Source organism: Podarcis pityusensis (assembly GCF_964106645.2).
Source record: "Podarcis pityusensis genome assembly, chromosome: 12".
Lineage (NCBI taxonomy): Eukaryota > Metazoa > Chordata > Lepidosauria > Squamata > Lacertidae > Podarcis > Podarcis pityusensis.
In genome coordinates this window covers 53,821,554-53,849,032 of record NC_138037.1, presented here as the reverse complement: position 1 = coordinate 53,849,032, position 27,479 = coordinate 53,821,554, and the positions used below count along the sequence as shown (strand labels likewise).

General features: G+C 44.6%; 1 protein-coding gene across 7 annotated transcripts in view; it reads left to right on the top strand.

The window, feature by feature from the left end:
* AOAH (acyloxyacyl hydrolase) overlaps positions 1–27,479 on the top strand; it is a 99,402-nt gene that overhangs the window by 26,753 nt on the left and 45,170 nt on the right. For all 7 annotated transcript variants that reach the window (XM_080975913.1, XM_080975917.1, XM_080975914.1 and 4 more), the window contains 8 exons: positions 2,556–2,622; positions 5,053–5,152; positions 10,289–10,345; positions 19,248–19,318; positions 22,843–22,903; positions 23,385–23,455; positions 24,082–24,130; positions 25,748–25,796. In XM_080975913.1, the coding sequence (XP_080832039.1) occupies positions 2,556–2,622; positions 5,053–5,152; positions 10,289–10,345; positions 19,248–19,318; positions 22,843–22,903; positions 23,385–23,455; positions 24,082–24,130; positions 25,748–25,796 (525 nt within the window). The remainder of the gene's footprint in view (positions 1–2,555; positions 2,623–5,052; positions 5,153–10,288; positions 10,346–19,247; positions 19,319–22,842; positions 22,904–23,384; positions 23,456–24,081; positions 24,131–25,747; positions 25,797–27,479) is intronic.

Genomic DNA, 27,479 nt, shown 5'->3' with positions numbered 1-27,479 from the left:
TTCTTCCGTTCTTATGCTAATCTTCTCTTACTGCTACATCTCCTAAGCCAATCATAGTTTCTGAGGAGTGGCAGTTAGTCCTTTTGAATATTTATGAACAGGATTTGTTATGCCCATAAGAATTCTGCACATTAAAATTATTGTAGCCAGATGATATTTTATGTCTCCTTTCTCGATGTTGTGGCAAGAGAAGGAGCATGGCTAAGGAATGTGCGTGTGTTATAAATGCACAGCTCTCCGTCTCTTGTTCTTTGTCGGAGGGCATATTAGGGAATTGAACATCTCCAATAACTTGCCTTTTTGGCAAACATTTCTAGCAGTGCTTTAAGGAACCCATTTTCTCCCCGCCTTCTCCTTAGCTTTATACTAGGAGCATGATAAGAACAAGAAATCTAGTGTTAGTCAAGGGCACAATTTTAATTGGCCAAATTAAACTTATGCAGATTAACCATAATGTGAAAAATGGACAGAGAGGAATTCTCTTTATAAGGAAGGACAATGAGATAGGCTAAAAGCTCAGTTGAAATACAGATGACTCACCTCAGATCAGAAGGAACAACTGTGTGCTTTGAAGTTTCATGAAGAAATTGTATGACATGATTCTTTTCTTTCTTTAAAAGATGTTTTTCTTCTTAATTTTCTTCTTTTACATCTTGCCACCTTGCACCTAGAACATTCACCGTGCCCTTTTAAAGCTACTGAGAATGTAGATTTTTTTAGCAGCTGTACTTGTACTTTTGTACTTCTTTCTGTATTTGCATATTTACTGATCCAAAATACTTGTTGCATGCTACCCCAATCTCTGAGAGGCGTACATCTGCCTGTTTAAACCCACTTGTACCTATCTTTCCTTGCTTCCTTCAAAAATAACCTCTGATATTCATTAACTTATTAACTGTGGTTTTTAGAGTGTCTTACAATTGGAACTGCAAAGTTTAGTTGGTAATCAGTGGGTTAATCAACTAAAGATTTACGGTGGGGGCAAATTTTAATTGGTGAGACCATGAATGAGTTTGAAGGGCACTTAAATATATACATTTGTGGATATATATCCTGGTTTCAGTGTGCTGCTTTTAATGTGGGGGCAAATTTTAATTAGTGAGGCCAAGAATGAGATTGAAGCACACTTTCGTTTGTTTTTAATTATTATTTTGTCTTTGCGCTGTGTGATCTCAGGGGGAAAAGAATATATTAAAGATAACCTTTCTGTCTTTCACATGAGTGATAGCACGAAATCATCTCAACAGAAAAGGCAGCTACGTTAAGGCCTTACTAATCTGCAAATCTGTTTAAATGCAATTGTTTACATGATCACTCGGTTTAAAGGTAGCTAAATAGTCAACTAATAAATCGTCAGCCAGTGGACAGCTTTAGTCCATTTATCCTCACAAAAATCTGTTGGGTGGTTTAGGCTACAAGATTCCTTGCTCAAGGCTGACCAGGGCTCAGCCACATTTGCACTTGTCCCGTTTTGAGAAAACATAGGTATGAGTAGTTTTCCACTTGCTCTGCTCCTTTCCCAGGGAAAGCCTGGTCCTTAGCTCTAAATCAAAGCAAACATCAATCTGGAGAAAATACGAATTGCCATTTACTCTAACTGAGCACTGAAGACATACCACGCAAATATCCTGCTTTGAGCAGCACATTCTGGATTGACAGAAGCCGCCCCAGAAGCTTCCTGCAACAGCATAGCTGTCAACCTTCCCTTTTTTTGCGGGAAATTCCCTTATTCCAGCGCCGTTTCCCACTGCTTTCCACTGCTATCCCAGATTGTTAAATATCCCATAGACTGTCCCCAGGACAGGTGAGGCTGCTGATCCCTTATTTTCAAATCTGAAAGTTGACAGCTATGCGCAACAGGCCAGTGCTGAAAGTTGTATCAACGGAAGTATAGTGTCTTCTGATTGAGGGAAGTCATAGTCTTGCTCTATTCTGCCTTTGTCTGACCACACCTGGAGTCCTGTGTCCGGTTCTGGAAGCCACAATTTAAGAAGGCATTTGACAAGGTAGAATGTGTGCAGAGGAGGGTGACCAAGATAATCATGGGTCTGGAAGCCAAGCCATATGAGGGACAGTTGAGGGAATTTGGTATGTTTAGCCTGGCAAAGAGGAGATATGGTGGCCATCTTCAAACTTTTAAAGGGCTGCCACATGGAAGATGGAGCAATCCTGCTTTCTCCTGCTCCGGAGGCTAGGACCCAGACCAATGGATTCAAGTTTTTAACTAAACAAGAAGAGCTTTCTGTTTAACAGTGGAATTGGCTCCCATGAGAGATGGCGGACTCTCCCACCTTGGTGGTTTTTATGCAGATGTTGGATGGCCATATGTCATATATGATCTGGTTGAGATTCCTTCATTGCAGGGAGTTGGACTAGATGACCCTCAGGATCTCTCCCAACTCTACAATCCTTTGATTCTATGAAACAGGATGCTGAACTAGAAAGACTCTTGCTCTGTTCCTGCAGGGAATCTCTTGGCTTCTTAATGGCACTTTGGTGTGTTCAAATAGTCTTTTAAGTATGTGCACTCACTTTTTAAATGTGTTGTTTTCCAGAAAAGTTGCACTTACAAGGAGCATGCATTCTGACCGCTGAAATATTTGGACCACATATAATTAAGTTGTGAGTATTAGCGCGTCATATAAATAAGTAAATATGTATGCTAAGTAGCCATTTTATACAGAGGCTAAAATATTCATTTCCAGTTGGTGCCTGACAGGTGTCCAGATTCATCCATCATTTTATTTACGTTGTAAAGTTGCTTGTTGTTTACCCTTATTATACCTTTCAAAATCTTTCTGGGTTAGTCGTTCTCCTTCACTTTTTAAAAAGGAACCATAATAATAGCATAAAAGGTAAAGGTAAAGGGACCCCTGACCGTTAGGTCCAGTCATGACCGACTCTGGGGTTGCGGCGCTCATCTTGCTTTATTGGCCGAGGGAGCCGGCGTACAGTTTCTGGGTCATGTGGCCAGCATGACTAAGCCATTTCTGGCGAACCAGAGCAGTGCACGGAAACGCTGTTTACCTTCCCGCCGGAGTGGTTCCTATTTATCTACTTGCACTTTGACATGCTTTCAAACTGCTAGGTTGGCAGGAGCAGGGACTGAGCAACGGGAGCTCACCCCATCGCGAGGATTCAAACCGCCGACCTTCTGATTGGCAAGTCCTAGGCTCTGTGGTTTAACCCACAGCACCACCCGCGTCCCAGTAATGACATAGGTAAAGGGTAAAGGGACCCCTGACCATTAGGTCCAGTTGCAGACGACTCTGGGGTTGCGTCGCTCATCTCTCTTTATTGGCTGAGGGAGCCGGCATACAGCTTCTGGGTCATGTGGCCAGCATGACTAAGCCGCTTCTGGCAAACCAGAGCAGAGCACGGAAACGCCGTTTACCTTTCCTCCGGAGCGGTACCTATTTATCTACTTGCACTTTGACATGCTTTCAAACTGCTAGGTTGGCAGGAGCTGGGACTGAGCAACGGGAGCTCACTGACCTTCTGATCGGCAAGCCCTAGGCTCTGTGGTTTAACCCACAGCGCCACCTGTGTGACATAACCAAGCTTAAATAAGGTTGCATCACACCAAGGAAGCCAATGATGTAGGGCAGAGGTTTTCAACCTTTTGAGTCCACGGCTCCCTTGACCAACTACATTCTTTCTGTGGCACCCCTGGGGGGCTCAGGAGCCCAGTTGGTCACCCCTTGCCTGCACAGCTGGCATCCTCTCATCCCTTTTCAAAAACCCTCGCTTGTGGAGTGTGTCCTCAACCTTCTCTCTGCTCCCCTCACCTTGGGAGTCCTCTGGGCAGCAGCAGATGCCGCCCCGGCCTCTGAGTTGCCCCTCTCTCTCAGCCCCAAATAGAGGTGCCTCTTCAGCATGCCCAAGCACCCCCGGGTGAGCTCTGGAGGCACCATTCACCTGGGGAGCTTGTAGCCAGGGCTGCTGCAACAAACATCTGTGCAAGCCTTTGGGAGGCAAAGACATGAGAGGGCATCAGAGGAGGGAAGCAAAGAGGGACAGAGGCTAGTGTTGCCCACAGCACCCCTGACCATCATTCAAGACACCCCAGGGCACCACTGTTGTAGGGGGAAGGACCTTAGAAATAGGACCATAGGAACATAGGAAGCGGCCTTTTACCGATTCAGAACTTTGGATGATCTAGCTCAGTATTATCTGCAGTGGCTGTCGGGCCCTCAAGGGTTTCAGACAAGAGTCTCTCTTAGTCCTACCTGGAGATGCCAAGGATCAAATCTGGAACCTTCTGCATGAAAAAGCAACTGCTCTGCTGCTGAACTACGCCCTTCCCCAGATATGTGCATGTGTGCAATACCTAACACATATTTGAGGATCCTCTATGTTGCACCAAAATATAAGAGGATGTTTGTGTAACATAGCTCTGTGCTCTCTCGTTTGACAGTGGAGTTGCTTAGCAATTATTGGTCTGCTGGTGAACGTAAATTGAACTGTTCTAGCTAACCTAGCTTGCAGTTAATGTAATTTTCTTCTTCTTTCCAATTTCTGACCTTAATCCCAGCATTTCAGAGCCTTGTAAGCTAATGTAACCTCCTTTCAGGTTAGTGTTGGTGAAGTGAAAGCTTGGTGATTATGTAATTATATATCTTTTGAGTACATAACCTAAAAATGAAGCAGTTCTTCTATAATCAAGTAATTCAGTAATATCATATTGATTAATATAGCACACATTCAACAGCAAGTCTGATCAAGACTTGGTAAAAGTCAAGAGTATCACTGAGATCCACCAATATGAAAATCAGTGGTACACTTTTAGTCTTTGTCTTTCCTGTAATTTGCTAAAATAGGGACAGCCATTCTGATGTTTCATTTATCCACTGCTGCAAAAAGGTTTAGAATCTAGGGCTGAAAATAATCACAGCCCAGTCCAAATCACCGAGCTATGGTCAAACGGGCCTATATTAAAATGGATCTTTAATTGTTTTTGTTTTTTTAAGATTTACATTTCCACTGAAGGAGCTGGTATTTAGTCAAAAGAACCTAACTGAGTTTTTGCTTTTTGGCATCATTTCCTTTCAGGATGGAGCACAAAATGAATCCAGATGTGGTATGCCATTCCATTGGCTTGTGCAAACAAAAGCCAGGTCAACCATTTTGTCACCTGTACCCCCCTCCTAAGGTGAGTTCTGCTGGGAAATGAAAAGCCATCTTTAAATTTCTTGTTCATAAGAGTCTATCCAAGAAAGAGGGCATCACTCTTTCAGTCTCAGAACCACTGATACATCAGTGAACAACTTTTAATCTGAATGAAGCATTGGTAGGTTAAGCCAATGGTCAAATGCGTTAAAGATTGCACCTGTCACTTGGTAGCTTTCTTCATGCTTGTACTTTACCTTTCTTGCACCCCTTTTTGTTCATTCATTCATTCCATTTCCCCCCTTACTTTTCTTCCAAGAAGCTCAGCAAGGTCCCATGCCTCCCTCCATTTAATCTTCACAACACCCTGTGATGTAGATTAGGCTAGGAGATAGTGATTGGTTCAAAGTCACTCCCAGCAATGGTTGGACTAGCAAATACCATTTTATTTCTAGAACAGCATAACTGTTAAATTTATAGCGAATCACATATCAGTTCTATTTAATGGCATTTCTACTGGAGAAGAGATAGAATAGCTTTCCATATCTTTGAAAACACAGACTCTTCTGAGATCAGCAAAGATGCAGCGGATGCAAGGATCTTTGTTGTGTAGACTCTGAATTCAGACCTGGGTTCCCAGTTCTCTGGGAAGACTTTCTTTGTGCCCACAGTGGGGTGATGGGGGAAGAAGAACCATATGCAACCAGTGATATAGGCTGACCTCTGTGCGTCTCTCCCAGCCAGTCTGCAAGCTGTCATATGGTGGTGGCCAGTGCTATTTTTCTAGAAAAAGAGGTGCCGGAATTCCCCATGGGCACCTCCCTCGTTCCCTTAGAATGGTAATGGCACCCACCCGAAAGGTGCCAGAACTGAGTTCTGGGGAGTTTCAGCTGAAAAAGCCCTGGTGGTAACTATATTGGATGCCAGAAAAAAGAGAAAGAGGAACTCAGTCCACTGAGGGGAGGTCAATCTACAACTGCTAGTCATGACTGCTAAGTGGAATCTCCTTGTTCCAAGGCAATATACTTCCATTTCAGAGCTGTTGGGGAATGCTATAGGGTACAGCAGTGTCCCTTTGTGAGACTCCCAGAGGCAACTGGCTAGATGTTTTAAAATGCAAAAGCATGATCTTTGATCCAAGGCAACAAGGCAAATTTTAATATTCTTTAAAATAGCTTGGTTTGCTCTTTGTAGCGGAATTCAACCTCCGTGACTCATGGGCATGTTAATAAAATATTCAGAATGGATGTAGGTACCATTGAAATAACGATCACACCACAAGAGTTGCAGTGTCTGATTCATGGGGACAGCTCCAGGCATTTGTGCAGTCTCTTTGCAGCCGCTGCGAAGTTTGGCATTTCTTAGGGCCTGCCATTCCGGCCATCCAAATGACTAGGCATACTGAGCACTCAAGCAGAAAGAGAACTTTTGTTTCCCTGCCTTCCCTTCTGGCGAGAGATATTTCACTTGCTTCGTGGTTCGTTCTCAGGCTGCAGTGTGACATTTGACAGAATCGGACGTTACACAGTGGCAGCCAGTGGTGTAGCGTGGGGGGTGCAGGGGGGCCGGCCGCACCAGGCGCAACATCTGGGGGGGGCGCTCGCACTCGCAGGTCTCTGCTCCTACCTGGCTCACTCACTCTCTCTCACTGCAGTGCTGGCTGTGCGAATCCGATCCGAGCCGCTGGGTCGCCGCCCACTGTGGAGGGGGTGGGTGCCAGGCGTGCGGTGCGGAGAGAGAGCGAGGGACTATCTGGGGGAGGGACAGTGCAGCGGCCGCCCAGCGCAGCGCTGAGCGCGGGAGAGAACCACACCAGACCAGACCAGGCAGCAGCAAGAAGAAGTTGGCAGCGGCGGCAGGTTAGGGGTTAGGGGGCGCAAATTACTTGCCTTGCCCCGGGTTAGGGGGCGCAAATTACTTGCCTTGCCCCGGGTGCTGACAACCCACGCTACGCCGCTGGTGGCAGCAAACGTTGAACAGAATAACATATAGCACCTTCCCCCAAAAAACGGTAGATAATTTTCTATACAAATCTGCTTTGCTTGTAACCAGCTGCCTGTGTCATGGCCTAGAAGGCAAAACCTTATCATGCACCTACTGAGATCATGCCATCAAACATTCTTTGATACCCAAGACTATGGCTTAATTCACATATTATTACTACCTGCTCTGTTGACTCTTTTCCTACGGTTCAGGAGTGGTCTTGTGCCCCTTCCTTCCTCCACGCAAGACCTGAAATGTGTGATCTAGGGACTTTGCTTTCATAGCTGTACACGTGTGGCTTCTTTCCCCTCAAAAAACTGTGGGAAATTATGTTGCTATTCCAACTACAGTCATACCTTGGGTTAAAGACGCTTCAGGTTAAATCTTTTCAGGTTACGCTCCACAGCGACCCAGAAGTAACAGAACGTGTTACTTCTCGGTTTCGCCACTCACACATGCACAGATGCTCAAAATGACATCCAGTGCATGCGCAGAAGCAGCGAATCGTGGCCCGCGCATGTGCTGATGCGCAGACGCGGGTTGCATTCTGCTCATGTTGCGAACAGCGCTCCGGAATGGATCCTGTTTGCAACCAGAGGTACCACTGTAAAGGTAGCCATATGTCCTGACTGAGGCAGTCAGCTCTGCTACTGTTCTAAACTGTTCTTGTTATTGTTCCGTTACGCATCCATTTTGGCCTGGTCTCTTCTCTGAAATAGCTTGACATCTTCGTTTCCAACTGCCCCGGAAATGCCAAGACTGTCACAAAACCCTAAAGCTATTGCGGCTTCTTGCTTTGTCATGCTGAGTCCCGAATTCCCATCCTTGTTGAGGAACGCTAACTGGAAATAGCTTCACATTGGGAGAAGAGGTGGGAATAGAGAGCTGCCGACTGAGGCCACCTTCTCCTCCTCTCTAACACCTCCTTTGCCACCATTCCTGGGAGTCAGAGGGAAGAGTCTTGTGCCGGGTCCGAGGGATGGAGCCAGGCCATCCAGCCCACTGGTAGAGTAGCAACAGGCTGCCACGGGAGGCTGCAACTCTCTGGTCTGGCGGGCCCCTAGCCACTCACCCAGCTGGCCATGCCAAATAAAAACAAGAAGGAGAAAGTGAGCCCCGTATTCCAATAGTTTCATTCAAAAAGTGGTCTTCAGCCTTTCAGCGCTTTGGATTGAAAGCTAGCAATTACATTCTTCTTCTGTATTATAGAAGGCCATAGTAAACAAACAGATGGTCCTTTTTTAATTATTTCCATTAGGCAGAGTGCGCAGAAATGTTTATGATTATTCATTTATTTAGATTTCTAACCCACTCTTCATTAAAAAATAATCTCAGAGCAGGGTACGGTATAATAAAGCTAATGCATAATAAAATATAAGTTGTGTGAAACAAAACACCATCAGCATCGTATGATGCTGTGTTATATGTTATATAATAATAGTATGATTTCCCCCCACTATTAATCGCTCTTTATCATCTTATTCTCCATAAAGCTGTTTCTTGGAGAAGCTCCACAAAAACGTCATGAAGTACTTTGCACTTCCCAACAACCAAAATGGCAACAACTAAAAAGCAACTCCAGTTGGCTCCTTATTACATTTTTCCAGTCTAATGTGATTAGGGTGATGCAGAACTAAAACCAAATCATTATCCTTACTTTAATACTTTCTTGTAAGTGGCCCATTACCAGTGCCATCTTAATTAGTAGGATGGTGTGACGGACAGCAGAGTCTGGTGCTGCAGTGCCTCTGAATCCCACCAGAGGGCTGAAGCCTCTCTCTGATTGGCTACCAGAAGGGGGTGGAGCCAGCACTTTGGGAGGGCGAATAAAAGGAATTGTACTTTGTGAGGAATAGAACTCTCAGCACCCATAAACCCTTAAGAAACTACATTTCCCAGGGTTCTTTGGGGGAAGCCATGATTGTTTAAGCGGTATGATACCTCTTTAAACATATGGCACAGATGGGGCCAAATTAGAATCTACCTTTCCATAATTAAAACCAAATTTTGGCTGAGACTTTTTGGAAACACGTAAAAGAATAAAGTAAAGAGTATTGACAGGTACTTGCTGTTGCACAGGACTAGGCCATGTGTGAGCAAGTTGCTGGATGAAATCACAATGTGGTTTCAAGATCCCTGTGGACTCCGTGCAGGGCAGTTCTTACAGATCAGTGGAGCTGTTGACAAGTACCTAGAGATGTCTGCAGATTAAAAATGAGTCCCCTTGTCCACTCCAGTTAAATCCAGGTGGCCTGCTGTGTAAGCTGTGCTTTACTATTCTTATTTTTCCAGTTTGGAGCAGATCCAGTGAGTGTTGATGAAGATTCTGATTCCTACATTGAACACTCCATAGGTTCTTTCATTTTAATGCATGGAGATATTGTCCCCATGTAGGAAAAGTGGAGGTGAAAGTGAATTTAATTTATAGTTCCTTACCTCCATGGGGAAATGGACAAGCTTTTTACTGCAGCTGTAGCCTGTTGATACTTCACCGTGGGAGGGTTGGGGAGCTTGTGACCCTCATGGGTAGGCAAACTAAGGCCCAGGGGCCGGATGCGGCCCAATCGCCTTCTAAATCTGGCCTGCGGACGGTCCAGGAATCAGCGTGTTTTTACATGAGTAGAATGTGTCCTTTTATTTAAAATGCATCTCTGGGTTATTTGTGGGGCATAGGAATCCGTTCATTTATTTATTTTTCAAAATATAGTCCGGCCCCCCACAAGGTCTGAGGGACAGTGGACCGGCCCCCTGCTGAAAAAGTTTACCGATGGGAAGTGTCCAAAAACATCTAGCAGACCAGAGGTTCCCCACTTCTCTGGTATAAGGGATTCTGTCTCACTGAGCATACTTCCACAAACTCCCGTAAGCGCACTCCAAAATCTAATCTCTGAATACCACCAAACAGAAGTTTGTTTTCTGTGGCTAGCAAAGCTTACTCCGGATATGAACCGTCAGCCTTAAGCAGATTTATATTCCCTAGCATGGACAAAAAAAAAGGGCTTGCAGAGAAATAAATGAACATTTACAAATGGAATGTGATGGAAGGTAATCAAATAATTGATGGTGGATCCAGAAAGAGATAATTGATTGTGCCCTTGCCGACACATTCTTTATTCCCTGCCCAGCTAAGCCTCAAAAGGTAGGAATTTTCAGAGTGTCAATAGGAATAATATGCTGCTTTCTTTTTCTGTTTTAGATGGGCTTCAGTGTGGCTATAAAGGAATCAGAAAGTATGGTTGCAAATCAGCTCAAGGTAAGGAAGGCTGTTTTCACTATGATTGTGCCTAATCAGAACTGGTTAAGTCTGAAGCCAGATGGATATAAAATATTCAGAAATGTTCCTGAATAAACATTAAGCATTGTGGAAAGCCTTGCTTTTACTGCTGTGTGAAGAAAAATGTAACCATTAAGGATAAAGGAATAACAACAAAAAAAGATACTGAAATGGGGACCCAAGATAAAAATATATATCAAACACAAAAGAGATGTCTAGGTGTCGGGGGAGTTAATTATAGGAACTTCAAATGTTCTACTGAAAGATTCTCAGGTAGAAATTGTCAATTACAGACATTTATCCCTGACAAGGATCCATTGCTCTGCACTTGCTATCCCCCTCCTTTTCTCCTTACTCTGGTTTTGACAGTATGTAAAGAATAGTGGTTTTCCAGTTTAACATCACGCCTAAAATCTTAAATCCCAAATGTTCCTTCCCTTGGGAGAAGAGCTGCGCTCTTCCTTCCAATTTATATATGTTTGTTTATTTATTTTGCTATGGCCTAAGTTTTAGCTCAATGGAGAAAAATTGCCTTCACCTTTTTGGATTTGACCGATTCTGACACAACATTGCTGAGATGGGTGGACCAGTGGTATTTTTTTATTTTATTTTATTTTATTTTGTTCTATTTATTTATTTATTTATTTATTTAACTTCCATATCTCCCATTGTCAGAAAAAGGGGAGAAGTTTATGACATAGACCACCACAAAGTCAATACAAAACATGATATATGTCCAATATAAGAATCAAAACAGCTATATAAATGCAATTATAAGCAGAGGAAATAGATAATATAATACAATATGACATCATTCCTGACATGACTGCACTGGTTGCCAATTAGTTTTCATGCCCAATTCAGAGTGCTGGTTTTGACCTAAAAAGCCTTAAACACCACAGGACTGCAGTTCTTCAAGCATCGCCTCTTCCCCGTATGAACCAACCGGGACCCTGCAATCATAATCTGAGGACCTTCTTTGTGTGCCTCCTCTACCTCTACCAGAGACCCGGAAGGTGGGAAAAACATGACTGGGACTTTTCTGTGGTGGCTCCTGTTCGTGCCATGCTCTCCCCAGGGAGGCTCATCAGGGGCATCATAAATAAATGCAAATTCTCATAATAGCAGCAACATAAAAAATAGGGGGGACACGAGTGGTCTAAACCACTGAGCCTTGGGCTTGCCAATCAGAAGGTCGATGGTTCGAATCCCTGTGACAGGGTGAGCTCTCATTGCTCGGTCCCAGCTCCTGCCAACCTAGCAGTTTGAAAGCACGTCAGAGTGCAAGTAGATAAATAGGTACCGCTCTGGCGGGAAGGTAAATGGCGTTTCTGTGCGCTTCTCTGGTTCGCCAGAAGCGGCTTAGTCATGCTGGCCACATGACCTGGAAGCTGTCTGTGGACAAACACCAGCTCCCTCGGCCAGTAAAGTGAGATGAGCGTGCAACCCCAGAGTCGTCTGCGACTGGACCTAACGGTCAGGGGTACCTTTACCTTTAAAAAATAAGGGAGGGAAAGATCAGCAGCAGGGTATGTAAAATACAAAAAATAAAATAAAAAACAAAGAATCTTCACTCTAACCAAAAATAGCTCTAAATCATGGCACCAACACAGAAAATGTCTGACCCTCCCAGCTCTCACCTGAGACCTTTCATGTCCCTTCCCAGTTTCTCCACCATGGGAGCATTTTCCTGTGCTGCTCAATTTCTACATTACTTTCCCATGCTTAGGCATTCACTACTGCCTTTAAAATTGAGATGAGGGTGTAAAACATTGCATGGGAAGACGCTGTTTGAACTCCAGGTATGCTGATCTCCTGTTACCTAGTAGCATAGGAGGAAAGCAAATCCGTTTGCCTTCGGGCTAGATATACTTTCACTTTTATGTTTCAGCTGAGCTGTATGGTTTGCTCCCTGTTTTCTGTGGGTATTTGATTGCAGTGCAAATGGCTTTCTTTTCTTTCTTTTTCTGCTGTTTGCAAAGGAATTATGATATTGCTTCTTCCCAGGTTATTGCTGTGAAGCTGGTCGCGGATGTAAAAATGAAGATTTCTAATTAATCCCTAGGTTAATGCTGAACAGTGATGCCAGGGCAATAAACAACACCCTGTAAATAAGCATTTTCAACTCAAGTTTAGAAGCAGCTGGAGGCATGTGAGCATCTTCAGATAATTATTACCTGCTCTGCTGCCATAAATTGCTTGGAGGGAGAGGGATGAAACAGGAACACAGCAGAAGTTGCACATCCAAAGCTTGGGCCCCGTCTGCACTATAAATTGAAAGCAGTTTCATACCACCTTAAACAGTCATGGTATCCCCCAGAGAATCCTGGGAATGCTTGTGCTCAGAAGTCTTAAAGGTAAAGGGTAAAGGGACCCCTGACCATTAGGTCCAGTCGTGACCGACTCTGGGGTTGCAGCGCTCATCTCGCTTTATTGGTCGAGGGAGCCGGCGTACAGCTTCCGGGTCATGTGGCCAGCATGACTAAGCCGCTTCTGGCGAACAAGAGCAGCGCACGGAAACGCCGTTTACCTTCACGCCGGAGCAGTACCTATTTATCTACTTGCACTTTGACGTGCTTTCGAACTGCTAGGTTGGCAGGAGCAGAGACCAAGGACGGGAGCGCACCCCGTCATGGGGATTCGACCCGCTGACCTTCTGATCGGCAAATCCTAGGCTCTGTGGTTTAACCCACAGCGCCACCCACGTCCTGGGAATGCTTGTGCTCAGAAGTCTTGGGAGACCCCTATTCCCCCAAGGAGCTACAATTCCCAGAATTCCCCAGGGAAGGTTATTGACTATTAAATCTACTCTGATAATTGTAGCTGTGTGAAGGTAATAGGGGTTCCCTAACAACTTTCCGCACCCTTAGAAACCACAATTTCCTTTGGGGAAAGCGGTATGACGCTGTTTTGGCTGTATAATGCAGATGGGGCCTTAGTCTCTTTTCAGATGATACCTTTATACTGCAGGACTTGCCATCTGCAGATTCGGCTCAAAAGGACCCTGTCCAAGACCAGGGGAGCTACTGGCAGTCAGTGTAGGCAATACTGAGCTCGATGGAACAGTGGCCTCATAAGGCAAGTTTATGTTACATCAATGGTGAGGTCGTGTGACTAAGGACCAGAACTGTTGCTTCCAGAGGTTCACATGGAAGCTGCTATGGGACTTTCCAACTTGTCATCTTTTGAAGCACCAGAACCGTGGATGCTCTTTTGCAACATGGTCAGAGGAGGCCTCATCTTCTCTCATGGCAGACACTCTTTTGAGCAAATGAAGATAAAGCTTTTTTCCCATTTTTTCAGCCCATGCAGAAGAAGCTCTGCCTGTGGGGCCACTTAAATATAGTGGATGGACAGAGAGCTGAACTAGGGGGAACTGGATTTTAATCCTTGCTCAGGTCTGAAACAGCCACACAGAGAAGAGATCAGGGGCACAGACAGTAGCAACATCCAGAACAGTCCAAGGCCCGGTTTTAAGGAAAGCTCCAACAAGGGCTCCTGCAAAACGCAGGTCAAGGAGTAGTTGAAGTAAACCAAGGTTTCAGTAGACATTTTCCCAGCAACGCTGGTGGCATTTTGGGATGTGTGGGAGGGAGTAGACTAGCAGCGGTGCCTGTCAAAAATGTGAAGTGTTTGATGTTAATGCAACTTTGAGAAGTAGATTTTTAATCTACTTAAAAATTCCAAGCTGAAAAAGGGAAACTTTTTTAATGCTACTTACAGATAGGTTTAGACATAAGTGTGTCAGTGAACGTGGGGTGGGGGGGGGGAGGGATGCAGTGCTTTATATTTATTCAAAGTGGGAGTTTCTCCTCCCGCACAGTTTCCAGATTGGCTTGTCTTCCTATCTGAGCTGCCTTTAATTTCAAAGGATTCATAGCACAATGCAAAATGTCACGACTCAGTCTGAAGCTGAAAAGCAAGCAAGTTTTCATGTTCCAAAAATCCACAGCCGCCCCGAGGGCTTTAAGAATATATCCTGGAGGTTATGTTCACATGAGCTGGTAAAATAGTGGGCATAGCCAGGTGGGGGGGGCTGTGCCCCCTAAATCAAGTAAATAAATAAAAATACTTAACGGACTATTGCATAAGATAACTCGGTGCTGCCCCCCCCCCACATAAATCCTGACTACAGTGGTGCCTCGCAAGACGAAATTAATTCATTCCGCGAGTTTTGTCGTCTTGCGATTTTTTTCGTCTTGCGAAGCACGGTGTCGGGAAAGTTTTGGAAAAGCTTCAGAAATCACCAAAGTCTTTAAAAACCTCAAAAAAGGCTACCACACCGCGTTCTATGAGTTGCTCCTCGAAGTCAAGTCGCAACTGTATTAACGGTGTTAAGAAAAAGGAAACAAACTTGCAAGACGTTTCCGTCTTGCGAAGCAAGCGCATAGGGAAAATCGTCTTGCGAAGCAGCTCAAAAAACAAAAAACCCTTTCGTCTAGCGAGTTTTTTGTCTTGCGAGGCATTTGTCTTGCAAGGTACAACTGTACGCCTATGTGTTCCATACAAACACACCTATACATAAATACAAATTACTGTAATGAAAAATCATGCCTACATATTCTGGTTGTAGCACATGTCTCAGAATGTACTGTGCTGTAATAGTGGAAGGGTTATATGAAGACAGCCAATGAATGACCAAAAAAAAAATAAAAAAAAGGTTACATGGTGCTTTGCTATGGTAACTGAGTATAGGAGTAATTTTTTGGTGCCTTTTGTGTTGCATCCCATAGAAAGGGAATATATAAGTCATATGGGATTTTTCTCTTTCCTTTGTATGCATGGTTATCTGAGTGTATTGTCTGGAACTTCCACTCAAGAACGCTGGTTCCCCTGTCAGGTTATCAGGGCAAATGTGCCTGTTTCATTTTTTCACAGCAAACCTAGTGCAAAGTGAATAGTTCACAGTTCTTCCGTGCTCCTCATATGCTTCAAAATCATGAAATGCAGCAAATGGACAAAGGGTCATTATTCTTTTAACATGACAAATTATATGGTTCTAGCCTGGAGCTTATCACAGAGGTCCCAGATTTTGAAATGATCGGCTCTTCAGATGATTGAATACATGTACCATGGATTTATTTGAGGGTGGATGCCCAAATGATGGACATTCATAAAAATTTGTGGCATGCGTACCTGCATGCATACAACCCCACCAGCAATGAAAACCTCATAGCTTGAGGGCAGTTCATGCCTTTAATATCCTAGTGATGAATTTCAACAGATGAATTTATTGTTTTCATATACAAGATGAAATTCACCGTTTATCAAATCACATTTTAAATAAGAAAGCCTCTTATTTCAATGACAGCATTTCCCATCGAGGGAAATAAATATTTTTCTCCTCTCTTAATATTTTAATATGAGGGACGTGGGTGGCGCTGTGGGTAAAACCTCAGCGCCTAGGACTTGCCGATCGCATGGTCGGCGGTTCGAATCCCCGCGGCGGGGTGAGCTCCCGTCGTTCGGTCCCAGCTCCTGCTCACCTAGCAGTTCAAAAGCACCCCTAAGTGCAAGTAGATAAATAGGTACCGCTTTATAGCGGGAAGGTAAACGGCGTTTCCGTGTGCTGCTCTGGTGCCGGTTCGCTAGAGCAGCTTCGTCACGCTGGCCACGTGACCCGGAAGTGTCTGCGGACAGCGCTGGCTCCCGGCCTCTAGAGTGAGATGAGCGCACAACCCTAGAGTCTGTCAAAACTGGCCCGTACAGGCAGGGGTACCTTTACCTTTACTTTTTTAATATTTTAAAAGTAGAGTTGTTGTGCTTTTGAATATGAATGTTGACGTTGGTCAAGCTGAAATTTCAGTCACGCATAGCCCCAACCACCAAGGTGGTTTTAAACATTTGTGCTGAGAAGGTTTTCGTTCCCTCCCTCTTGGATCTAAGGCCTGCTAAGCTTGCCAACTCTGGAAGGCTCTGGGACGCTCTCCTGAGATCATACGAGTCCCTGCAAGATCTTGTGCAAGTATCACAAACCTTCCAGGGCCAGTGCAGCAAGCAGGCCTTGTCCAGCAAGGAAGGCTGGGAGCACAAAAGCTCTTTTCTTAAACCACAGAGCCTAGGACTTGCCAATCAAAAGGTCGGCGGTTTGAATCCCCGCAACGGGGTGAGTTCCCGTTGCTCGGTCTCTGCTCCTGCCAACCTAGCAATTTGAAAGCACGTCAAAGTGCAAGTAGATAAATAGGTACCGCTCCGGCGGGAAGGTAAACGGCGTTTCCGTGCGCTGCTCTGGTTCGCCAGAAGCGGCTTAGTCATGCTGGCCACATGACCCAGAAGCTGTACGCCGGCTCCCTCGACCAATAAAGCGAGATGAGCACACAACCCCAGAGTCAGCCATGACTGGACCTAATGGTCAGGGGTCCCTTTACCTTTAACCCAAGCAGATACAGTGCAAAAAGACCAGGGTGCTGGTTTGGCGTGCTGGCTCTGGGAGTGCTAAACATGATTTTATTGTATACACATTACCCTTGGAACCAACCCCCCATAAGATGAGGGATTACTGTATGGCATCTTATAAAAAAAGTCTTTGTCTAGAAATAAAAACCAGGCTTTATTTTTTTTACTGCAACAATTCATGTCCCTCTTCTTGGTAACATCCTCAGTCCATCCTGTAGGTCTGCTGTGTTTGTCACATATGGGTTAATGTACGGTATTGCTTATTTTCAGCATAGCTCTTAACGGGCTTATCATTGTTTTAAAAATATTTTGAAGTGGGAAAGTAGGGCTGAATGTGAAGGCAAAATGCTGGACATCTGTTATTTCTGGTGTTAGCTGCCCTGAGCCTGGTCTTGGCTGGGGAGAGCGGGGTATAAATAAAATTTATTATTATTATTAGTAGTAGTAGTAGTAGTAATCATTATTATTATTTTGACCATTGCATTCAGGCTCTTCCATTACTGGGAAGCATTGGGGCAGAAATTAACGTATCATAAGTAACTATGAGGAGGAGTTTTTTGTATTGTAAGTAAGGTACATCAAACACCAGCATAAAATTAAGAATTTAGGCGTGTTAAAGTTTGAGAAGAATGTTTCCATTGCTGACTTTCTGCACAGCTGTGAATTTGTTTGAATGCTGTTTTGCCCAGGAATTTAGAAATACAGTCATTTTAGTTCCCGAAGGTCGCAAACCCAGAAATGACTGTTCCGGTTTGCGAACTATTTTTGGAAGCCAAATGTCCGACGTGGCTTCCGTGGTTTCCGACTGGAGCTTCAGGAAAGCCCCCCTGGTTCCCTCTCCTTTCCGCTCAGAAGACTCCTCATCTTGGAGCAGCCCCTGATCCCCTCACAGGGCCTGGGCGAGGATGAGGCCGGGTGCTGAGCAAGGAGGAAGGGGCCCTGGCAGAAGGGCCCCCAGAGAGCCTTCCCTTTCCCCTATGGCAGGCGGGTCAGAGGGTGCCTCAAGGTCTCAACCCCTTTCTTCAGGCCCACATCCACCCTCTCAGACAGGCGGTCCCAAGGGGGTGGGCTCCCTTGGGAATCACTGCCCCTCCCACTTTGGCAGCATTTGGGACGCTAGCACCCCTGGGTGACCCATGTAGAGCAGCCACTTGACCCTGTCCTTCCACCTTCGTGAGACACCTTCACCTCAGTCAATGCCTCCTTTGGAAGAATAGGTGGTTGACCTGGCTATTGCTGAGATACATCCGACATTTGAAATATACTCGGAGTCAAGTGTGGATTTCATGTTCTTTATTCAGCTCATAGTGGTGAGGAGGAATGGAAGTTCCCCCAGAATGTCTGCCTTATTTGCATTATTTACACAATGGACCCCATGTGATTGGCTAATTCCGGGATTCTCCTGTAGGCCAATCAGGTTGCGGATTCACTTCCACCTGGAGCTGGATTGCGTGGCTCCTGTGGACCAATCAAACTGCTACATTCTGGATCCTACTGTTCTAGGACCAATCAGACTGCTGCATTCTGAATCCTATTGTTCTAGGACCAATCAGACTGCTGCATTCTGAATCCTATTGTTCTAGGACCAATCAGACTGCTGCATTCTGTATCCTGTTGTTCTAGGACTAATCAGACTGCTGCATTCTGAATCCTACTGTTCTAGGACCAATCAGACTGCTGCATTCTGAATCCTATTGTTCTGGGACCAATTAGACTGCTGCATTCTGAATCCTATTATTCTAGGACCAATCAGACTGCTGCCTTTTGGATCCTATTCATCTCAGTACATAACACCATGGATTCCAATTTCCCCCTACGGGAGAAGCAAACGCTGGTACTTAGTGTGATAAGTTCCTTCTCTCTAGGCAGAATTGGGATCTGGCCCTCCCAGGTGCTGCGTAGAGGGGAGGCTATCAGATGCTGAATCTTGGAGGGTTGCCCAGAGCAGGCATCCCCAACCTGCGGCCTTCCAGATGTTTTGGCCTACAACTCCCATGATCCCTAGCTAACAGGACCAGTGGTCAGGGATGATGGGAATTGTAGTCCAAAACATCTGGAGGGCCGAAGGTTGGGGATGCCTGGCCCAGAGGACTAGGAGACCAGGGGCCTCCTATTTTTTTTTCCCTTTTCGGCCCATATCAGGATTATTTCTGCTCTCCCCTTCACCTGGACTAGTTAAAGGGGCCAGTAGGAACCTTTTCTTTCATGCAAGTGAACAAGAGGGGCATGTTCCTTTGAAATCACTGTGTTCCTCTCCTGTTCCTTAGTTGTTCTTGTGTGACTATACATCTACTTGCTCAAGCACGGGTTGAACTGGAGCAAGGGGCTTGTCTCTCCCCCAAAGTATCCTCTAAGTTTTTTTTTTTAGAGACTTCCTGCCAGTGGTGAGATGGGCAGAGACAAACCCACATTCTGGATCCCCGTTCTCCCCTACAGAGAAGGAACTAATCATGCTAAGTTCCAGTGTTTGCTTTTCTCCTCCTAGGAAAACATTCATCGGTTATCAGGCGTGTGTTCGGTTCCTTTTCTGAAGCAGCTGTGTGAGAAAATCCAATCGTATGTATTATTTTCTTTTTTTAAAAAAATAAATCTTTATGCTACCCATTGATTAAAATATATTTTTAGTTTACTGCAGAAGGTAGATATCACACACACACAAAACACCACTTCTCAAACAGCATAACTCCTCCCCATTATATTCTCTGAGAAAGGAGATATAATCTGCCGGATAATGTTGGTGCCACAAGAGCCATTTGAACGCTTACAGATCAAAATGCTGTACAGTGGTGCCTCGCAAGACGAAATTAATTCGTTCTGCGAGTTTTTTCGTCTTGCGAATTTTTCGTCTTGCGAAGCACGGTTTCCCGGTTTTAAGAAAAAAGAAACAAACTTGCAAGACGTTTTCGTCTTGCGAAGCAAGCCCATAGGGAAATTCGTCTTGCGAAGCAACTCAAAAAACGAAAAACTCTTTCGTCTTGCGAGTTTTTCGTCTTGCGAGGCATTCGTCTTGCGAGGCACCACTGTATTCATAGATATGTTGTCATTTGTTCTCCATGTGCTGATGTTAATGCACTTTTAAATCTTGCTGCCCGTGTTGGCTTTGTGACTCAGTTCCACTATATACGTAGAAGGCCTAGAAGCTGGAAATGTGTTAATAGCCACTTAGCACACAGGTTATAAAAAAAACCCTTTTCAGCAGGATAAGATTTATGCAAAATTTGTGTAATGTCACATTTCGTGAAAACGTCACTGACTCCCGGTATATTAAAGATGCTAATGCCAGCACTACGAAAGAGTAACTGATATTATCAAGGATGGATGCAATAAATATAGTTTGAGTTAGAGGCAATGTCTGGGTACTTTACAGTGGGGACGAACAGCCCTTTTTACATCGAGGGCTACATTCTTTTGGGGGTAGTCTCTCAGGGGCCACTTGCCAATTGTAGGTGGAGCCAAAGTCAAAGAGAGGCAAAAGTATTATCCAGAATCATTTCCACCCTGCTTCAGTTTTCACTATTGGAAATTGGATTAAAATTTCCAGTCTTGTGTCAGTCTATTCAGAAGTAAGTCCCACTGCGTTTGATGGGGTTACTCTCAAAAACTGGCAGAGGAAGGGGCACATCGCCCCTGGCACCATTGGGGAGGGTGGTACCATCACAGCTGCCCTCTGACAATGCACCGTGCACCCCCACCATGTGCCACGCCCCCGGGACGCATGCCAGCCACGCCTCTGCCTGCTCTCCGCCCCTGGTGCTGGAGCGTGCAGCTTCACCACTGCTCTCAAATAAGTGTTATGGGGGGTGAATTATAAGAACAGTCCAATATAGATACTGTTCTGGAAAGCAAATGAAATTAATTTTTTCTGACTTTAGTGTGCTAGACCATAGCTGTCAACCTTCCCTTATTTGGCGGGAAACTCCCTTATCCCAGCGCCGTTTCCCGCTGCTGTCCCAGATTGATGATATCCCATAAATTTCCCGGGTTTCAAAGGAAGCAGCTCCTCTCCCTGCCGGCCAGGGAGGAGGGAGGCTCCAACTGTGTTGCTTGGCTGCGTTGCTCACCCAATAAGGAGTCTAAGACCGACTGGGGGGGTGGAGCTTGCATGCCTTGTGCCAATCAAATCGGCCACGTTGCCTGGGGACTCACCTTTGCTCAGCGCTTCCCAGCGGAGAGGTGACGGTGGTTTTCCTTGCTGCATCCCCTTTGCCGGGTTGCTGCGCTGTGGGAACCACCGCTTGAGGCTTCGTTTGGCTGCTGGCTGGGCTTTCTGCCTTTGGCTCAGAGGGGCTCAGAAGTTGAACATACCTGTGCTCAGAATCGGATGGATACATCATTGATGGCCCACTCACCCTTGCCGGGGGAAAGGTCTGTCTGGAGCGGGGGCGCATGGTGGGGGGGGAAGGAAATCCCTTATTTTGGCTGCTGATCCCTTATATTCGAGGCTGCTGGTCCCTTATTTTCTGTCAGTTGACAGCTATGGGCTAGACACACTATATGGCAGGAACCAGCCAATTAACGATCAGACAACTGGTTGGGGTTCTTTCCCCCAAGACATATAAGCCAGAAAGATGTTTATTCAAAAATCATCCATTTATTTTCATACAGTAACATACTGTTCATCCCAGTTGTTGTGAATCTGCACCAGGAGGGGGGAAATGGTTTCAAATGTAAAAAAAGGGGGGGGGGTGAACAGAGAGGAAGGCACACTGATGGTATGCTAGAATTGGGGCCGCTTCAAGAGGTATCAGAGGCTGCATAAAATGAAGTCAGGGGCTGCATGTGGTTCTTGGGCCTCAAGTTGTCCACCTGTGCCTTGTAGAAAGAAAAGGGGAAGCAGGACTAAAGGAAATTATTGATTCTAAAAACTCAGAGCACCTGGCAGCACAGATATTTTCTATCTTTTAACTAACACCATGCGGTTTATGTCATCTCCTTACTACATTGTTTATGACTCTTGCTCTTGATTTTAGCAGAGTAAGGAGGAAAGCTAACGGACCAAAGAAAACCCCCAAACAAAATCTCATTTTAAACAAGTGTTTTAGTGTCAGATACAGATTTACTGCATAAAATCTGTGATACTAAATCCCAGGGCTTGAGAGTGAAAATCATCCAAGTAGAAAGTAAAAGAAGCTCCCACTTGTAATAATAAAAGGATATAGCCTTGAAGCAGGTTTCTAAGGAAAAGGTAGTTTTTTCTTAAAAGCATATTTTAAGCCAAGACTTGGGTACCTTTCTGAAAACCATTTCCCCTCCCCCCCAACCTTCAGGAGTTGGGCTAATTTCATACTCTAGAGCAGGACTGGAGTATTAGCAAAACCTATTTGGTGTTTCACAACTTTCTGACTAGTTGCAGGACCTTAGCCATATCTAGCAGAGTACACGCAGAATCCATAGAAGCAATTGGCGACTTGGCTGCAGACAGGATAGACAAAGCAGGAACCAGGAACTTGTAGTTAGGTGTTTATTATATACAGTGGGCTATTTACAGGAACAGAACACGGATCTTTTGCTAGCTCTCTCTGACACGACTCACAACTCCTACACTGACACACTGAACCACTGAACTCCAAACTACCACTTAGTAGGCCATTAATTATCACTCCTTTGAGAGAGCTTGACCAATCAGGGAGTGGTCTCCATGTCTCTGTTATCACCAGGCAGACTTACTCCTTCAGATTGCTTCTGGCTGTCTGCCAAACCTTAATTGACTCTGTGTGAGTAGCTGCACATACACAGTTTCCCAACATGGAGGACCTTGGGCCCTTCAGATGTTGCTGAAATATAACTCCCATCATTGCTAGTAAGCATGGCCATTGGTCAGGGATTGCAGGCAGGACTAATAGCTTAAGGCTGCCACAATGACAAATGTGCTTAGTTTAATATCAACTCCTAGGCCAAAGAATGAAAACTGTTTTTTTTTTAAAGCTCTTTTCCATATATAATAACAATTGCTTGCAGAATAGATGTGTGTATATTAGAGCTGTTATTGGTGCAGAAGTGATAAGCGGAACACTTTATAGCACTCTTTGCAAAAAAAGAAAAAAGAAAAATGTTTGTGAGCGTTGTGTTTATCCTTGCAGACTTATCCGTAGTAAGTTACCTTTCGAAGACCTTGATGGAGATAAATTTAGTCTTTATCCGGTAAGTAAAGTCATATGCCAGCAACAAGATTCTCACAAGAGTCCCTTCTAGTATCTATAAAACCCATCACTTTGTAAAGTAGTAGTCCAAGACCGTAGGGTACTCTCTATTATTTTGAAATATTGTTTCCTTTATGGCGAAGAAAAATAATTATTCCTTTTATATTCTTTCTGGAGGCTTGGCCATGGAAATACATTGCCCAGAGAAGCAAACTGCTCTGCCCAAGAGTGTCATGTTTATTGGAATTATTAATAAAACATGAAGCAAACTTATATGAAAAAGTATTAAAATTGTCAGGGCGTCTTATTTCTGCATGAAAATAAGCAGTGTGTCATTTTTTAAAAAAGGGCAGCTGGGAGGGTTGGTTTATGAATCTCTCTCCCCCTTCTGTAGTTAGATTTTTATTTTAGATGTTTAATGGTTGGCTGGAAGGGGGTGGAATTACAATGCTCCACTTTTCTTCATTTCTCTTCCTGGTTAGACCTTAAGAGGATATCACTGGAGAGGTAGAGACTGTGACGATATCCAGGCCTCTGTGTATCCTGGCAGACGGTAATTTGGGTGGTTTAAATTATTCTCTCTTGTTAGGACAGATCACTTCTTTAGATATGATATCATAGCTTCAGCTTTCCCCAATAGCTTGGGTAGCTTTGTGGGACTCCAAATGGTTTGCCCATGAGAAGGTCTGCATGATATATGTGGGAACTGGTGTAGAGCGGATTTAGATAGTCAGGATAGCCACATAAGCAGAAACATAGCTTATGCATATCCTGAATTGCTATCTATTTATTTTCATAAAGTATTTTATTTATTATAAAATATTTTAATGCTACTTTTCGGCACTGAAACATTCACAAAAACGCACAACATCATGTATCATAAAGAACAAACCTGTATCTCTTTTTAGACATTGCTGTTTTCCCATACAGTTATGTTTAAAAACTTTTTTCTAAAAATTCTTGAGCATTTGTTCAGGGCTTCATCCATTAGCATCAGTCTTGATACTGGGGCAGGTGCTGGGAAAAAGCATCTGCAAAACATGGTGTGAAGTTACACGACTTCACACCAAAGTGAAAGTCAGCATTCTGGTGGAAGCTGTGTGTGTGTGTGTGTGTGTGTGTGTGAAAAATGCCACCTTAACCCATTTCTGAAATGTATTAATTTCCTTTCTATTGTAGCCCTGATAACTGGGATGTAGATAAGGACTCCAACTGTAATGGAATATGGGTGAGTCATTGGAGGTTATATTTTGACATTTCCCACAGATGTTCAATTCCGATTTTGGAATCTGCCTATGTGAGTTTTTACTTCATGAGTTTTCAAAAGAATAGACTTCCCCAGGTTAAGAATACGTCTGTAATGCCTCCACAGGTATTACCTTGGGGACAATCTTACCTTTAAAAAACTGTTATGAAAGTTGCCCCTGCTACTTCTAACACTTTTGGATAGTGAAACTGTCTTACATAAGTAATCCTTATTTCAAAACTCGTGCATTCATGGGATACCAAAAAGCAACAAGGTGAGGGTAAAAACCTGGTTTATTTTATTTCAGTGATAGATCTAGGAATCCTTGACACATGGCAAATCACTTATGGAAATGAAGAGGATTTCAAAAGGGCTTGTGAAATGGCCTTGGGATTTGCTGTTCAAAGAAAGAAAACCTCAGAGAATTACGTGGGTCCTTGAGTGCATCTCTTTGGATGCTAGAAATTGTGTTTACTACTGCTGCTGCTGCTGCTATTACTACTACTACTACTACTGTTGATTTATTAATTTTGTATACCGCCCTTCATCCAAGGATCACAGAATGGTTCACAACAGAAGAATGCAAAATGAGAATACAAAAGACATAACAAAACACAAACAAACACAAACCAGTAACCCCCCTCCCACAAATACATTTCAAAAGCCATCGAATGCTAATCAGCTGAATGCCTGGTTGAAGAGAAATGTTTTCGCCTGGCCCCCAAAGATATATGACGAAGGCACCAGGTGAGCCTCCCTGAAGAGAGCGTTCCAAAAATGGGGAGCCACTATTTATGATACAATTATTTCATTATCAGGATTTTGATTTGGTCGTTTATATTTTTGGTTACTTACATGCTTATATGTAAGCCGCTCTGAATAATGATTGTTTTAATTTAGATTAGTTTTATTTATCTTATTACATTAGGAATCGGGGACTTGGGTAGCACTGTGGTCTGAATCACTGAGCCTCTTGGACTTGCCGTTCATAAAGTTGGCAGTTTGAATCCCCGTGACGGAGCGAGCTCCTGTTGCTTTGTCCCAGCTCCTGCCAACCTAGCAGTTTGGAAGCACACCAGTGCAAGTAGATAAATAGGTACCACTGAGGCGGGAAGGTTTCCGTGTGCTCTGGTTTGCATCACAGTGTGCCGTTGAGCCAGATGACCCGGAAAGCTGTCTGGGCAAATGCCGGCTCCCTCGGCCTGAAGCGAGATGAGCACCGCAACCCTGTAGTCGCCTTTGACTGGACTTAACTGTCCAGGGGTCCTTTAACCTTTTTTTTTAACCTACATATAACATGTCTGGTTCATGCTATCCCTTTGTGTATGATAAAAGGAAGCCTCTTTACCCATTCCAGCCATCATAGAAAAGTGATCCTCAGCTATTTGGGTCCCCCAAATATTCATGTTGCTACTGCTCAACTTTTTCTAACAGACTGGGCTGCCTGCATTTCATTGTGTTGCTGGAACAATTCCTAAAAGAAAAGGTGAATGTGCATAACTTAATTGATGCTTCTCCTCTCTCTCTCTCTCTCTCTCTCTCTCTCTCTTTGTGAGTGCGTTCAGCTCCATGAGTTAATTTTCTTTTCTCATCCATTAGGGTGTTGATCCAAAAGATGGCATCGCCTATGAGCAGAAATTTTGTAAAGGTAATTTCTCTAATTTTAAAATATAGCTGAGGATATTGATTTCAAATTGCCTGATTCATTAAAATAATAATAATTCTGAAATATATTATGAAAAACAAAACAAAAGGAATGTATGAACAAACTACAAATGAGGGTCATCGGTACAATCCTTGTGTTGTCGTCAGATGTGCTGATTCCTTTTGAAAGCCAAGCTCAGGGAAACCAAGTTCTGCAGGTGGGAAGTTAATTGGCCTGTGGTACTGGTGCCACAGGACACTGGTGGCACTGTGGGTTAAACCACAGACCTTAGGACTTGCTGATCAGAAGGTTGGCGGTTCGAATCCCCGCGACGGGTTAAGCTCCCATTGCTCGGTCCCTGCTCCTGCCAACCTAGCAGTTCGAAAGCTCGTCAAAGTGCAAGTAGATAAATAGGTACCACTCGGGCAGGAAGGTAAACGGTGTTTCCGTGCGCTGCTCTGGTTCGCCAGAAGCGGCTTAGTCATGCTGGCCGCATGACCTGGAAACTGTACGCCGGCTCCCTCGGCCAATAAAGCGAGATGAGCACTGCAACCCCAGAGTCAGCCACGAGTGGACCGCGACTGGTCAGGGGTCCCTTTACCTTTACTGGTGTCACAATGCCTCCCACTCCCTACCCCAGGGCAGTTTTGCTTTTTGAAAAAAAGAACAGTTTCTGTTTAAAGGCACTATATAAACATTGTTTCACATGATAATAGGCAGGAAGAGCACTTCAAGTGTGGGAGAGAATCAGAGCTGTCAATCAGCCAGCACTTAAATGGAGGCTCACTTCACCAGGAAAAAACAACAGGACAGTCTCCCTTTAAAAAAAATAAAAATGCCTTTGAGCGTCCAAATTTATTCATTTTCTTATTGCAGAATTAGTTACCAGTAATTCTGCAAGAGCCAATGTTCCTGGGTTATATTATGTTGTCATAATCTCATGCATTTTTAGAAGGAAGCTGTGAAATTGTGAACTTGATTTCTGGAAATTAGGATACTGCCGTTCTGTCCTGCTGGAGGGATGCAAATGACAAGAACCCATCGCAGAACTTAGACCGGGTGGAAACTGGCTGAGGCAGACATACTTGGTTGATTGGGTGGGCTGAGCTAAAAGCAGTGGTGCCGACTCCCCCCCCCCACACACATGGGGGGGTGCATCATGTGACACCCAAGAGCTAGGCTGGGATGCAAGTGTGTCCTGCTGTGATGCCAGCGTTTGTGTGCTGGGTAAGGAGGAGGAGGTGGAACGGAGCCACAGGATTTTTGGGGGGCCAATCCCCCTCCTTGAAAATTTTGGGAGGGACTGAAGACCCCCTCAGTTCCCACTCCCCAGTGTACTTGGCTGAAAGAGAAGCTCTATAGAAAGAGTTAGAAATCACTATAAATACCTGTCAGGGAACTGACATCAGAGCCAGAGGCGGAGGGAAGGCTCTCCAATGATGCTGGAGAAGGGCCCAGCAGGGAGAGAGACAGCTCAGCAGATGGGGAAGCAAATCAGCGCAACACCAGGGATAAAGGGGGGCAGATGGGGGAATCAGCGAGAGGGCTCCAGGACTCTTCACCGGACACCAGCGGGGAGAGCATGGGTCCTCCGCTACCCACGCCCTCCCTGCGCAGAAGACTTCCGCGCAGGGAGAGTAGGAGGAGACTTGGCGTCAAACAACTTTTATGTTGGAAAAGGTTTAA